We start from the raw sequence: 14,863 nt of genomic DNA on the forward strand, positions 1-14,863 counted from the left end.
CTTATCGTTAAAACTCAAAGTTTTCAAGCCCTTTTCATTAGTTTTTCTAAAAAATTAAGATAAGGATAACCAATATTGAACAAAAATTAAAATTAAAAAAAATATTAAAAACTCTTCAAATTTGTATAGCTTGAACCTGTGCTAGATCGATGTACAATTTGCTAACAAATATATATATATATATATATATATATATATATGTATGTATGTATGTATAATTTTTTTAACAAGATGAAGATATAAGATCACTTTACAGCAAAATGCAATTTGAACCCTCCCAGAAGATTAAAAAAAAGGAGGGGAAGCTAATCATACGGTTTAGAGGGAGCCAAAGTAATCTTTGAACAAAGAGAAGATGGGGTTGGCCTGAGAAGCTCCCTCCAGTCTCTGAAACATGATTCCCTCCATCCGGGCTTGGACTCCGTCGGAAAACGTCAACTCCTGCAGCACTTCCTTCATTGTTCTATCCACTCCAACCAAACTAGCTCCTATGCCACTTAAAATTTCTGGCAGTGTCGGCGAGGGTCTTGCAAGCTCCACGAGTGCAACCTGACACCACACATGCACAGCTGTTCATGAACATCTCAAAGAAAGGATCACACACTCAAAGTTAATACCCAGCATGTTTTGTTGATTTCCACACCTGTTTGTCTTGGGGTATATTTGCCTTGAGCTTTGCTATTGCGACAGCGCAAGAAAGTCCGCCAATAGCATCAACTAAACCCCGTGAAGCTGCATCGTTACCAGTCCAAACTCTCCCTTGTGCAACCTCCTCCATTTTATCTACCTGCCAAGACAACAACATAGGGACACTTTTAGATTTCAAGTTACCAGAAGGAAATGCTAGTCCATGAAGCTGAAACAAAGAATGAATTGACCAGCATACGGTCATCGATCTGGAAAGAGCTGCCTTGTCTCGAAATTGCTTATATGCATTCTGTGCAGACTTAGCAAAGATTTCTGCTTCTTCTGGTCTGTATTGGAAACGAAAAGTTTGGGTTTCAAAATTTTGCCATTTGTAGAAATACAGGACAGAACAGATACTCTAGGCAACGAATCTGTTTACCTGAAGGATCGTTGTTCAGCTGCAAGAACTTCAGCATATTTTCCCCTTGATATAATTTCTTTGTTGAAGCCAATCTTCTCATACAGTTTTCCCAGGTTAAACTTCCCTGCAAAGAAAGTTAATATCCAAATTCATAAAAAGATATCACGCAAATATGAAGTAATTTTTATGCATTTAGATTCGTGTCAGTTTACATGTTTTTTACCAGAGTGGTTATATGATATAGGTCAAAATGGGGCCGCAGTGTAGGAACCTGTATAAATTCAAACTCACCTGTCACAACCCCAATGGAACCCGTTAAGGTTAGATTTTCTGCAACAATGGCGTCTGCTGCCATTGCCATATAGTATCCTCCACTTGCTGCCACATCAGACATTGATGCAATGACAGGTTTTGATGCAGCCAAAAGTCTGATTTCCCTCCACATCCTGCCCATCATAAAAACATCAGCCTAACTAGTTAATTGTGTGCACGGAGACACACAAATGCACACTTCCTTTTGTACAGAAGCAATTTACAATCAACAATAATGGCCGTTTACAAATGAAATTAAGCGAAAATATACTTGCACTTACAAATCAGAAGCAAGGGCATCACCTCCAGGGCTGTCAATTCGAATAATAGCGGCCTTATATCTTTTCGATTCTGGAATGGGAAGAACATCAACAAGACGGGTAAAATAATTATAACAGAAATGATACCAATAACCAGTGCTGAAAGGTTTCATATTCAGCAACCACAAAGTACACAACTGCCCCTTATTGGTCTTGTAATGCTTTTTCTTTCTTTACACATGCCACCGCTTTCTATAAATTATATGATATTGCAAGTAAACTGAACAATTTTATCTCTGTTCATTGAGTTACTTCATATAAGTAGTGTTAGAGACGCATGTAAGTACTAAATAAGCAAACAACCATCCACTATCTTAAATAGCAAAGAGCCAAGTCTTGATGTTCCATAATTCTTTTCCTTTCGTAATTCATTTATTGATTGGGCCCCTATATGTTCATCACGGTATCAATCTCCCTTTCTTCCCATTTCATTTAGGCAACGCATTGTTGAGTTCATATATTCGCCTAAGAAGATTTCTCAACACAATCACTTAATCAGATCTTAACTTACATGTAAATATCTAGAACCCAAATATTCACTCCCATCTTGAAAACTTCCACATAGGTGAACAACACAACACATGATAAACCATAATGTATGACTGACACTAGTAAATATAAATTCAAAACACACAATTATCTCGTAGATAATAGTACATCCACATCCTGTATCTTTTATAAAGCCTCTGAAAATATACCAAAATAAAGGACACCACGTTAAGAAAATAAACTTCTATACGATAGACCATAGTCACCATACCTCTCACAGTGCGTATCTTCTCAATGAACTGTTCCCCTATAATACTAGAACCAGGAAGACTTAAACCGCCTTGTACACGACTAATGCTACCTGATGCTCTAATTATGGCTATCTTGTCTTTACCGCCTGATAATCCAACAGTCCATTGCTGAACCTTTGAGTATTTCCTGTTTTAATAACGAAAAAGAAGGAATGGGAAAGGAGGGTGAGGGAGGGTGAGGGAGGATGGTTATACACACGCATACGGAGCATCTAGTGGACAACAAAATACAAGCAATTGAAGGCCACCAATATGAAAGTTGACTACCTGTAATCGACCATAGGAAGAGTTTTTTCTTTTTGCACTCCAAGTCTTTCCTTCAGCATTGAAATAACCTGCAAGGGATGACTATTATTGATACGATGAATGCTGTTTTGCAGGCAAACTATGGGACTTCAATATCAAAATACGGACAACATAACACTTATAATTAACATATCATAAGATAGAATATAACACTGGAAGAACAATTGAATGTATGTTTGTATGTCATAAATAAACTAAGGTAATTACCAGGCCATAGGACTTCAATATACCCTGACAAACTTGAAGGGCTAAACTGATCTTTAAAAAACTCTCAAATTTCTCGAAATATGTTACATTTTAAAATGTCTGGATCCGAAACACACTGAAACAACCTTCTAAGCCTTCCAAGTATCTAAGATTCCCAACATATGGTATTAATTTTGATTATTTCTTAACATACATCAAACGTCAACCCCAAATCAAAGGGAACCAGAACTCCGTACCTCGTCATCATATTGTATGTTTGTGATCCAGCCTTCTTCTTTCAATTTTTCTACTTGGTAGACTCCTTCATTAATGAAATTCTCGATATCTTCTCTTTTCTTTCCTGTAGAAAATTTTCAGAAGTCCATCGGTTACTTAAACTTAAAGACTTGAAAGTTTGTCAAACATCAAATTACAAAGCACCTCTTGTGGAAGAAATCACATCCAGCCAATTCCCATATATATTATCAAGCAATGCTGTCAGCATCTCACAATTCTCTTCGGACATGGTCGTGCGCGCAAGTTGATCACCGGCACTTTTGTATTTACCAATCCTTTCCACTTGTGGCTCGATTCCAACTTTCTCAAGAACACCTGAAAGAGAGTATGAGAATTCCCTGCAACATGAGCTAATGAATAAGCAATTTCCCACAACAGAAACAACGGATTTCGGGGAAACTGACCTCTTACGAACGAGGACTGAACGGTGAGCCCAAACAAAGAAAAGTAAGCACTTGGAGGTGCATATATCTCTTGGCACGCACTAGCAAGGTAATACTCTTTCTCTCCGCAAGCCGGTACATAGGCCACAACAAATTTACCTGCAACAGTTAAATGTCCATATGATCAAGTTTTTTCTATTTGACAGAGCGATATTCTAAACTACTCTAATAACTCGGGCGCAAGGAGGCAGGCACACTTACAAAAACATAACCAAAATTAACAATAATTCACCAAAAAAAAAAAAAAAAAAAAACCTGATTTCTTGAAATCCAAGATATGTCTTCGGATTTCTTCGACTTTGCCCCAGCCACAATTCAAACTTTCAATTTGGAGATAGACACCGGAAATTCGAGGATCGTACGCTGCTTTCATCAAATTCTCACAAATTTGAGGCAGCGAAAGTCCACTCGAAAATCGACTCTTCAGCTGATCAGACACCTGAAAAACGCCAATGAAAATAATTAATTTAGGACAAAGGCACAAAGAAAAATGTTTTTTTCGAATGCAATCCCAAAAACGCAGCACAAATAACGTAAAATTCGAAAAAAGGCAAAACCTGGCCGCGCAATTTGATGGTGAAGACGCTGCCTTTCTTGACGCGCTGCCAAGGGAAGGCAATGAGCATGCGGAGCTTGACGACGAAGCTCTTCCACGCGCTCGCCTTCTCGAACTGAAACTCGCCGCTCGGATATTCCTTGGTGTCTGCTGTTGTGGTTTTATTTACAATCTCGCCATCGCTCTCCTTCAATTCTTCTTCCTTGGTCTCCGGCGACGACGAGTCGAAGGCGCGAGCTGAAATGCTCCGCAGAGAAAGAGGGGGAGAGGGAGAGATGGATTGGGGACGGAGGCATTGGGAGCGGAGGGAGGAGGGAGTGAAGAGAGAGGGCGAAACGACGGAGTTGCAGGCGCGGCGGTGGATTGGGGTGAGGTGGTAGGAAGTGTGGAGGATGATGAGCTTCGACATCCCTCTCAGCTCACCGCAACTGTGAGGACTGAGAAGAAATGAAGAAGAATGGAAGGAACGAAATTTGAAGAGGATGGCAAGGGTTAAATTTTGTCCACGTCACCACTTGTGGCTTTTCACGACGTGTCGTATCCTGGCGCTTTCATTTAAGAAAAAATTATATTTTTACACTAAAAAATCAATCTTGGTACTATTCATTATACTCTTTATTTTGTCATTATTGTTAAAACTCAAAATTCTCAAATTTTTTTCATTAGTTTTTCTTTTTTATTATTATTTTGATTTAGTTAGATAAATGGTTATCGTAGCGGGGGAGTATTCAAAAGATAGTTCGTGTGGTAATAAAATTTGAATTGAAACTACTGTAGTATATTTTGTTAAGAATTAAACTTAAAATTAAAATTTCCGTTAGTTTCTGCGTTATTCGGATAATACAACCTCTCCAACAACTTTCTCATCAATGTTGTTTGAAAAAAACTTACTAGATTACTAGCTCAATAAGTAAGAACGATATTTTTTTTTTCTGGCATGAAGAGTGATTTCCGTGTGAATATTATTTTCTGAGGAAGTAATGTTAGGAATACTAAATTTACAAACTAATCACCAACTTTCATGTCCTTCAATTTTCAAAATTTTATGTTTAAATTTAATTTCCTTAGCATTACCTTATCAACGATGTTTTTGTTTTTGGAGTTTTATTAGTCCCTTATCGGCCCAATGAGTAAATAGTTCGACGGTGACACTAAAATGGCCAATTTCTTATCCTCTCCGAACGAACAAGCATCTCAACCATGGCTTCTGTGGCAGTGGCACCACCACCACTCTCATGCCATTCTCGGCCCACACCTAAAGTCAAACACTTCCTCCGCCCAATCTTCCCTCCAAAACCAAAACCACTTTCTTCTCTCTCCGCCGCACAGACAACCGCCCACCACCACCACCACCAAACAGACTCTCTCACTTTCCTCCAAGACTTCAACAATCTCTGTGACGCCGGAAACCTCTCGGAGGCTCTGACCCTTCTTCAAGCACACTCTCACGATGCAATTTCCAGTTCACAGCAAGGGAAAGACGCCATGGGAGCCTTGTTACAGGCCTGCGGGCGCCGCAAGGACGTTGAAACCGGACGCAAAATCCACAACTTGGTCTCCGCGTCGACCCTTTTCAGCAATGACTTTGTTCTCAACACACGCATCATTACCATGTATGCAATGTGCGGTTCTCCTTTGGATTCCCGCTCAGTTTTCGACGGGCTGAAGAGGAAGAACTTGTTCCAGTGGAATGCACTTGTTAGTGGGTATGCAAGAAACGAGCTTTTTGTTGATGCCATTGATGTGTTTGTTGAGTTGATCAGCGTTACGGAGTTTAAACCCGATAATTTTACTTTTCCCTGTGTTTTTAAGGCCTGTGGGGGGATTTCAGACGTGGGTTTGGGACAGGTTGTTCATGGGATGGCTGAGAAGATGGGATTGATTTCGGATGTGTTTGTGGGCAATGCGTTGATTGCAATGTATGGGAAATGCGGGTCGGTTGAGGATGCAGCTAAAGTGTTCGAGATAATGCCTGAGAAGAATTTGGTTTCTTGGAATTCGATGATATGCGGGTTCTCGGAGAATGGATTGGATCATGAGAGTTATAGTTTGTTGGGGAAGATTTTAGAGGGTGATGAAGCTCTAGTACCGGATGTTGCTACGTTGGTGACTGTATTGCCTTTGTGTGCTGGGAACGGAGAAGTAAATATGGGGATGATGATTCATAGTTTGGCAGTGAAATTGGGGCTGAACCAGGAATTAATGGTGAATAATGCGTTGGCGGACATGTACTCGAAATGTGGGTACTCAGTTGAAGCTCAAGTCTTGTTTGACAAGAATGACAAGAAAAATGTGGTTTCTTGGAATTCCGTCATAGGAGGTTTTTCTAGAGAAGGGGATGTATGTGGCACGTTTGGTCTTTTGCGAAAAATGCAGATGGAAGGGGAGAAAGTGAAGGTGAATGAGGTCACCATACTGAATGTGTTACCGGCTTGTTTGGAGGAGTCGGAACTTTTGAGCTTGAAAGAACTTCATGCTTATTCATTCAGACATGGGTTTATATATGATGAACTGGTAGCCAATGCTTTTGTTGCAGCGTACACGAAATGTGGGTCACTAAATTCCGCTGAACTGGTTTTTCATGGTATTGAGACGAAGACAGTGGGCTCCTGGAACGCGGTTATTGGTGGCTGTGCCCAAAATGGAGATCCATACAAAGCTTTAGATTTGTACCTTCAAATGAAATATTCAGGCTTGGATCCTGACGAGTTTAGCATCGGTAGCCTCCTTTTAGCTTGTGCCCACCTGAAACATCTTCAACATGGGAGAGAGATTCATGGATTTGTGCTACGTAATGGGTTAGAAGTGGATTCATTCATTGGTATTTCATTACAGTCCCTTTACATCCATTGTGGTAAATTATCATCTGCAAGAGTATTATTTGATAGGACAGAATCGAAAATTAGAGTGTCTTGGAATGCAATGATCGCCGGTTACACTCAGGTTGGACTTCCTGACAAAGCCCTTGATCTCTTTCGCCAAATGCTGTCTGATGAAATCCTACCTTGTGCAATTGCAACAATGAGCATGTTTGGGGCTTGTTCACAGCTGTCAGCTTTGCGTTCAGGAAAAGAGCTGCATTGTTTCGCTTTGAAAGCTTGCCTCACAGAAGACCTTTTTGTTGGTTGCTCTCTCGTAGATATGTATGCAAAAAGTGGCTGCATCGAACAATCTCATAGAGTTTTTGACCGGTTAACCAAGAAGGATGTGGCTTCATGGAACGTTATAATTGCAGGATACGGAATTCATGGACATGGAAACAAGGCTTTAGAGCTCTTCAGAGAAATGCTAAGTTTTGGCCAGAAGCCTGATGGCTTTACGTTTATCGGAATTTTAACTGCATGTAGCCATGCTGGGTTGGTTAAGGAGGGGATAGAATATTTCAACCAGATGCAAAGCTTGTACAAAATAGAGCCGAAACTAGAGCATTATGCATGTGTGGTGGACATGCTTGGCCGGGCTGGCCGGTTGGAGGAAGCTTTAAACCTCATACATGAGATGCCGGAGGAGCCAGATACTAGAATGTGGAGCTCATTGCTTAGTTCCTGTAGGAGTCATAATAATTTGGACATGGGGCAGAAAATCGCTGAAAAATTGTTAGACGTAGAGCCTGAAAAGGCGGAAAATTACGTGCTGCTGTCTAACTTGTATGCCGCATCAGGTAAATGGGATAGTGTGAGACACGTGCGGCGAAAGATGAAGGAGACTGGCCTTCAGAAAGATGCCGGACGCAGCTGGATTGAAGTCGGAGGGCAAGTTTACAGCTTTGTTGTTGGCGACACATCTCTGCCAGAGTCTGGAGAGATCAAGAAAATGTGGGCAAGGTTAGAGGAAAAGATAAGTGAATTCGGATACAAACCCGACACAGGCTGTGTGCTTCATGAACTAGGAGAAGACGAGAAGGTTGAAATACTACGGGGACATAGCGAGAAGCTTGCGATTTCATTCGGTTTGTTGAAGACGAGTAGAAGTAGAACAACATTGAGAGTCTGCAAAAATCTGCGGATTTGTGTGGATTGCCATAATGCAGCTAAGCTGATATCGAAAGTTGTTGAAAGGGAGATTATTATGAGAGATAATAAGCGCTTCCATCATTTCAAACATGGCCTTTGTTCTTGTGGAGATTATTGGTAAATCAGGAGGGAAACTGATTTCCGAATGCATGAGAAGAAAAGAAGTTGGTGTAGCGGAGATCCGAATGTTTGGGGACACAAGAAATGACAGGATTAAGAGCAAGGGTATCCGAGGTAAATTGGGAGTCGTCAGAATTGAATATAGATGAGAGAAAATGGGTTAAGGTGGTGTGGATATGTGAACCAATGGCCTATAAATGCTCAAGTATCAGAGTTGATGAGATAGAAGCTCAAGGCAAAAGGGATAGAAGAAGACTTAGGAAGACTTGGAAAGAGGCTTTACGAAAAGACATGAAGTATTTGGAGGACTTTGTGCAAAACTAATGCGACTAGAATGACTCAAATTTTGGGTTATATTGATTCTTGTGAAAATCCTCAAAATTCATTGGAAAACGTGGGTTATAACTCACAGTTGTAAAAAAATGAAATTTTTAGTTTTAGGAAACATTTTGCGTATGAGTTAACGAAAATGTTGCAAGACCTTTGGACATGATCCTACTGTTTGTTAGGTCTCAAAACTATTTTTATTGATTTTTAAAGTTGAAAAAATAGAAAAATAATATAAACTAATAGCAAGGCTCCCAAAGAGATTTGTAGGTGTCGAAAATATTTGGAATATTTTGGTTTATAATGAATCTTGTAGAAGTTCTCAAAATCGATTGGAAAATGTGGATTATAACTCATAGTTTTTGTGAAAAAATTGAAATTTTTAGTTTTAGGAAATATTTTGTGTGGAAATTAATGAAAATGTTGCAAGACAATTAGATGTAATTTTATCCCTTATTAGGGCTCGAAACTATTTTTCATTGATTTTTGAAGTTGAAAAATATAAAAAATAAACTAATAGCGGCCCCCAAAGAGATTTGTAGGTATCCAAAATCTTGGAAATGTCCTAAATTAATTTTAGGAAACATATGGTGTGAGTAGAATGACTCTAAATTTGGCTTATAATAAATGTTGTAAAAGTTCTCAAAATCGATTGGAATAATGTGGTTATAACTCACAGTTTTTGTGAAATAATTAAATTTTTAGCTTTAGAAAACATTGTGCGTCCCAATTAAGGAAAATATTTTGCGTCCCGCTTCGTTTTTCATGCACACTATGCCTCATTTTGCGTGCCAATTTTCTTTGTGCACTGAGCTCGCCTCATTTTGCATGGCAAAAGCCTGTCTCGTTTTTTGTGCCTCATTTTTCGTGCATTGAGCCCATCTCGTCTTATGGGCTGAATTTTTCGTCATGAGCTCGCCTTGTTTCGCATGTGCAAAAGGCTATCTCATTTTATATGAGCAGAGCCCGCCTCGATTTGCTTGCGCGGAGTGCACCTCGTTTTGCAAGCTATTTTTTTCGTGTGTCAAGACCGCCTCATTTAACATGACAGAAGCCTATCTAGTTTTCTGTAAGCGAAGCCTGCCTTATTTTCTATGCACTCGGATTTGCCTTGTTTTGCATGTAGAGTCCGTCTCATTTTCCGTGTCATTTTTTTTGTGCGCCAAGCCCGCCTTGTTATACATGCATTGAGCCCTTGTTTTGTGTGCACAAAGCCCGTCTTGTTTTTTTTGTAAGTGGAGCACACCTTGTTTTACGTGCATCTGGGTTATCTCGTTATGCGTGCACAGAATCTACCTCGTTTTGCATGTGTCGAGTCCTCCTCATTTTGCGTGCATGGAGATCGGATCTTTATTCACCCACCGAGCAGAACTTTAAGAAAATATCTTACATAAAAGTTAAGGAAAATGTTGCAAGACTCAGCTTTTATAAAAAATTTGAAATTCTCTTTGTTGTTGTTAAATTGCTGCAAAAATGTTATCATAGCAAATTGAATCTGAAGTTGAAGATCAATATTTATAGACCTTGTTACATATGGAATAATTTTTCCGTTCAATTGTCACGCTGTGTTATCAATTTATTTAAATTATAACATATACATTAGTACCGTATTTTAGATTAATAACTCATACACGATGAAGGGTTTTCGGATTCGAATAAAAGGCGACAAACGCATTGTTCTAACTGCCTAATCCACACAAGCTTACAAAGATTAAAACTTCCGATAATTTATAGTTAAGGTTCCGCACCATCAATTTGACTTTTGTTTCAAAGTACATATTCAAGAGGACAAAACCCAATGACCTATCTCTTTTCTGGTTTTTTATGTTAAAATAAAACATACCAAAAAACCTCTTAAATTTGAACAACTAAGAAAAAAGAATTTCTATATAAAGCAAAAAGTTATATTTTTAATAGTTTAAAGTGTTAAATGAGTATCCAAGACGGTTTCAGAGCAAACAAATGCTAAAGCAAAAGGTTACATCTCATCCGATTTAAAAAGTGTGGATCTTCATGGTTATCCTTTCAGTCCTTTAATGATAGTTATTCATCGTATATTGTGTGATCATAAATTATTGTAAAATTTTATATTTAAAATTGAATATGAACAATACTTAACAAAAATTGACTAAACAATCTACAATAAACGAATATGATTTGAAAATTTCCGAAATCTTATTTGCGAGGATCCTCTCTCGTTATCCATATCCAAACGAGATTTTGACAACCTTGGCTTTCGGGTCCGCAATGCCGATCCCTCGCTGAAATAAAACTAAAATAATAAAATAATAAATAAATAGTAAAGAAAAGTAAAGAAAATGACTGCAGAGATTGAGAAGCAGAAAAACTTTGAAAGCCTCGATTTTTTTCGCTTGTTATGGTTTGTCAGCTGTTAGCTGTTAGCAGTAGCAGCAAAATAATTGTGGAAATGGCGAGCCTGCCGTCTCCGTCGTCTCCGGCGTCGCCATCCCCCTCTGCTTCCAGCTCTGATAACTCCGCCACTCAACCCATCTCTCACTCTCCTCCAAATCCACAGGTTTTTTTTCTCTCTTTCCTCATCTCTCTCTTTATATACATATATCTGTATATATACACACACACATACAGATATATATATATGTATGTATACAAATGGTTTGTGTAATGATTTCTTATGGGTTTTTTCCATTTCGTATTTTAAATACGTTGAAGGTTGAAGCTGGAGTCAACAATGGAGTTCTAGATGCCGAGGAGAAGAAGCCTGGTATTATTTCTGGATATTTTGAGTGAGTATCTCTTTCCTTTCTTTTCCGATTTTTCGCTTCTGTTTTTTGTTTGAACATTTCAAATTTTCAACTTTACATGTTCAGGAATGTATTTTGCAATTACCATGCCATTATTCTCTCTTTTTAGTAATTATTTTTCAATTTTTTTGGTATTTATTTTGCCCTGTAGATTCAATTCTAGTGAAAAAGATGAAATCTTGCGTGTCGGTGTATGTAATTTGCTCTACTGGTTATCTGTTTTAACTTGTAAGTTTGGTTTTTGGTAGCATCTCTTCACAGACTTCACTTGTGTTTGTTTATGTGTTTGTCATTTATATTTTGCTAGGCGTGTGTGTGTGAATTTGTTTCCAGGTAAAAGCAAATAAAGAGCGAATTACTTAAACCGGTTGGGTTTAAGTAGTCTTGAGTTTCGAAATTTTAATAGATTGTTTAGGGACGGCTCAAATCTCTGCAGAGAGCATATGAACCATGTTTTAGTTACAAATAATTGTGGCTTAAAGATTGATCGATGAATGGATCTTGTGTGGATCATTTTGACATGGTATTCTGTAATGCAATTGATCGATTTTAGTTATTTGTACAGTAGACTGGGTAGTTAGAGTGGTTTCTATTACTTTGAAAATTAAGTTGTGAAACTCGTCTCAGACTCTCTCATCTTCTGCCCTTTAGTATGCTCGTGTGTTTTAATGGTTTCCTGATTGAAACAAAGTGGTGCTACATTCTATTTGGTTGATTTTCATGGGTTAATTCTTCCCATTTTCTGAATTTAAATTTCCCGGCCTTACACTAGCTTACACTTCTAAGCTCTAAGCCTTGCTCTCTGCTTTTCATCTGCACGTAAACAAAGGGAAACGGTAGTCTTTATCAACCACAAGTCTCCGTAATTACAACTGTAGTAATGTAGCAGTCCATAGTTGTCGAAATTTAGCCATCTGAAGTCTCTATCGACGTTATTAACCACTTCATTGTAAGAAGCTACTACGATACATATCTTAAATTAGACTGAGGAGGTTCCTTTGTTTGCATAATGATACCCGAACATCCTCTGACCTCCGAAGCAGCACATGTAGATGGCATCATTTACCTGTCTTCCCTTTTGTTAAAAATGAAGACCATATGTGAATTCCATCTAGAAGCTCACATGCCCATTACATGGTGCTTTTTTCTTTATTTCTTCTCCCTGTAATCGTAATTTCTTGGAATTGATAATGGTTGGTGACGGGTTTTCATAAGCAGAAGGTCTTTGTGTGTGCAGGAGCATCCGAAGGGCTTACTGATGCCTGGTTGATCTACCATTTATGAGCTCCGTTTTTTCAAAATGCATGTCACATATGAGTTTTTCAGTATTTTTAAGGGCTAGGACTATCACGTATCAGGTTATTTTTATAACCAGTGGTTGGGATGCTAGGGCTGTTGTAACATGTTATTGTGAGTCTTTGTAATTAGTTTTTAACATAACACCGCATTGTTTTTGGATCACTCTTTCCCTGCCCTAGATTTATAATTGTCATTGTTATAGTTTGCTCCTACCGATGCCTTCTTCATATTCGGCTCTCCTCTTGCTGCAAGCTTAGCGGAAAGTTTTCCGCTGCTGCCGGCTATTACTTACTCTTAGCTACTCAGTTATATTTCATGCTTAAAATGAACCTTAACTTCTCTTGCATGTTATATCATGAATTTGAACCAGTGCCTAGCACCTGGATGTTAAACTATGACCTTTGTTTGTGTTAGCGACCTCCATAGCGCGAGCCACAGAGAGAAGTTCAAGAAATATGAAGCTGACTATAGCCGTTGGTTGACTGCAAAATACTTCTCAAAAACAAACCTATTTGGAGGTGTGCAACGTTTTCTTAATTTATGATGCAGAATACATTTTAAGTATCATTCAGAATTTATTTTGCTTCGTTCTTGCAGGCGACATCTTTGATGAGAGTGTGACAATACATGATCAGGTTATAAAGTCAAGCAGGTACAGTATACTGAACCTTGTTGTTCTAACTGAATTTCCTATGCTATTTCCGAAGCTAATCATGTTTCGTTCCTCTATGTCTAGATGGCCTCGCACCCTCTCATATGCAGACCCGGTCCAGTTTCTTGAAGAACAGAACAGCTTTTCAACTTTTACCGCTACAGCAGAAACCTCGCCTGCCATCTCAAACGGGAAGCACCTGGTAAAGAAGAGTGGTTGATGATAGTTTTCTTTGTTTTGTTTTTTTTTTTTTCGATTTTCAGGGCCTATTTGTATCATATTGTATCATAAACAAATGTTCTGATGCACGCTAACAAATGACTCGAGTACATGGACCCAAAAATTTTGAAAATCTCCAATCAAGTTGTTAAGAAGTTTCTTGTATCTATTGTCAATTTATGCCTTTTGCACCGAAAATGGTCAGATACCTGCCATCTTATTGATAAGATCGTATGGATGCAGATCGTATCGATGACATTTACAGAATGATAACATCGTATGTATGCAGATCGCTGACAAATTACATCAGACCTCTTAAACTCGTGTATCTTTGACCGTGTTTACTTGTAGAACGATAACATTGTGTGCATCAATACTGCTGAAACCCTGTACTGGATGGAACAAAGCCGAATTCTCCATGGTAGGGATGCAATCATGGCGTGCTTGAATCTTTGGCTGTAAGCTGATTGCCATTTGTGTTAACGGTGACATCTCCCTCAATCCTCAGAGGTGTAATGAGATCGGCATGGATGATTTGAAGGGAAGAGACTCTCTCCTTCAGCTGAGCATTCTCCTGGAGGATCTGTTGGTTGCCTTCTAACAGTTGGATGAGCTTCTCCGAGAGCTGGCGATTGGTAGAATGGAGCTGATCCACCTGATACTGCAGCTCTTCAATCTGCTTCTTCTTACGCATTCGCGACCTCCTTGCAGACTCCCTGTTGGATATCATTCTCTTGAGCTTTCTTTCGTAGTTCATGTCCTGCTCCCCTGCTTCATCGAAGGCGGCTTCGTTGCCAAGAGATGAGGTGGTTGCTGAGAAATCAGGGTTTGGAACATGGATATGAGAGATAGGGAAGAATCGGGTCAGGTAGATCGGCATGGATTCATTTAGATCCATGAAGAAGAAGAATCTTTGGGTGACTAGGAGGTGCAGAGAGTAAATTCAAAAGGGTTAGAGCAATTTTTTAGTGAGCTTCTAGCATCTATATATACACAACATTTCTTGACTTTCACGTAATCAGAAATTAATTGAGATTAAGCTTCTCCTTGTCATGTATTTTAAGAAGTTTAACATTTTTTTGTCTTTACACATTCATATCAACATCTGAAGGCAAGACCTGGACCTGGAGATTATGCCGATTTTCGGGAAGGCAGGTGAGATTATGGAAAGATTTAGAGTGG

The 14,863-nt window shown here is 38.9% G+C and overlaps 4 protein-coding genes across 4 annotated transcripts; 2 read left to right on the plus strand and 2 right to left on the minus strand.

The window, feature by feature from the left end:
- Positions 1 to 209: 209 nt before the first annotated feature.
- LOC137710706 (serine protease SPPA, chloroplastic) lies at positions 210 to 4,728 on the minus strand. The gene is made up of 13 exons (XM_068449808.2): positions 4,270 to 4,728; positions 3,968 to 4,151; positions 3,674 to 3,811; positions 3,414 to 3,584; positions 3,230 to 3,333; positions 2,748 to 2,815; positions 2,441 to 2,607; positions 1,642 to 1,711; positions 1,340 to 1,494; positions 1,067 to 1,172; positions 887 to 974; positions 644 to 787; positions 210 to 549 (listed from the first exon to the last, which is right to left on the minus strand). Exons 1-13 carry the CDS (start codon positions 4,675 to 4,677, stop codon positions 319 to 321), a joined length of 2,034 nt encoding a protein of 677 aa, XP_068305909.2. The 5' UTR covers positions 4,678 to 4,728; the 3' UTR covers positions 210 to 318.
- Positions 4,729 to 5,390: 662 nt separating this feature from the next.
- Positions 5,391 to 9,056, plus strand: LOC137711603 (Pentatricopeptide repeat (PPR) superfamily protein). Its single transcript, XM_068450859.2, has one exon. It carries the CDS (start codon positions 5,469 to 5,471, stop codon positions 8,400 to 8,402), a length of 2,934 nt encoding a protein of 977 aa, XP_068306960.2. The 5' UTR covers positions 5,391 to 5,468; the 3' UTR covers positions 8,403 to 9,056.
- A 1,906-nt stretch (positions 9,057 to 10,962) lies between these two features.
- On the plus strand, positions 10,963 to 13,846 carry LOC137709771 (uncharacterized). The gene is made up of 5 exons (XM_068448755.2): positions 10,963 to 11,264; positions 11,420 to 11,493; positions 13,225 to 13,328; positions 13,408 to 13,462; positions 13,547 to 13,846. The coding sequence occupies exons 1-5, from the start codon at positions 11,106 to 11,108 to the stop codon at positions 13,680 to 13,682; spliced, it is 528 nt and encodes a 175-aa protein (XP_068304856.2). The 5' UTR covers positions 10,963 to 11,105; the 3' UTR covers positions 13,683 to 13,846.
- A 124-nt stretch (positions 13,847 to 13,970) lies between these two features.
- On the minus strand, positions 13,971 to 14,688 carry LOC137710231 (basic leucine zipper 43-like). Its single transcript, XM_068449167.2, has one exon. The coding sequence runs from the start codon at positions 14,577 to 14,579 to the stop codon at positions 14,115 to 14,117; it is 465 nt and encodes a 154-aa protein (XP_068305268.2). The 5' UTR covers positions 14,580 to 14,688; the 3' UTR covers positions 13,971 to 14,114.
- Positions 14,689 to 14,863: the final 175 nt, after the last annotated feature.

The sequence above is a fragment of the Pyrus communis genome, chromosome 6 (assembly GCF_041283825.1).
Source record: "Pyrus communis isolate YQ-2024b chromosome 6, ASM4128382v1, whole genome shotgun sequence".
Lineage (NCBI taxonomy): Eukaryota > Viridiplantae > Streptophyta > Magnoliopsida > Rosales > Rosaceae > Pyrus > Pyrus communis.

What these genes read in the sequence shown, in the direction of transcription:
- LOC137710706 (XM_068449808.2), bottom strand. Translation starts at nt 4,677, where the DNA reads ATGTCGAAGCTCATCATCCTCCACACTTCCTACCACCTCACCCCAATC. An exon ending in CTTGGATTTCAAGAAATCAG is followed by an intron (nt 3,812 to 3,967) that starts GTTTTTTTTTTT and finishes TAACTGTTGCAG; the next exon opens with GTAAATTTGTTGTGGCCTAT. An exon ending in CTTCCTATGGTCGATTACAG is followed by an intron (nt 2,608 to 2,747) that starts GTAGTCAACTTT and finishes TTATTAAAACAG; the next exon opens with GAAATACTCAAAGGTTCAGC.
- LOC137709771 (XM_068448755.2), top strand. Translation starts at nt 11,106, where the DNA reads ATGGTTTGTCAGCTGTTAGCTGTTAGCAGTAGCAGCAAAATAATTGTG. An exon ending in ACTCTCCTCCAAATCCACAG is followed by an intron (nt 11,265 to 11,419) that starts GTTTTTTTTCTC and finishes AATACGTTGAAG; the next exon opens with GTTGAAGCTGGAGTCAACAA. An exon ending in ATTATTTCTGGATATTTTGA is followed by an intron (nt 11,494 to 13,224) that starts GTGAGTATCTCT and finishes TGTTTGTGTTAG; the next exon opens with CGACCTCCATAGCGCGAGCC.
- LOC137711603 (XM_068450859.2), top strand. Translation starts at nt 5,469, where the DNA reads ATGGCTTCTGTGGCAGTGGCACCACCACCACTCTCATGCCATTCTCGG.
- LOC137710231 (XM_068449167.2), bottom strand. Translation starts at nt 14,579, where the DNA reads ATGGATCTAAATGAATCCATGCCGATCTACCTGACCCGATTCTTCCCT.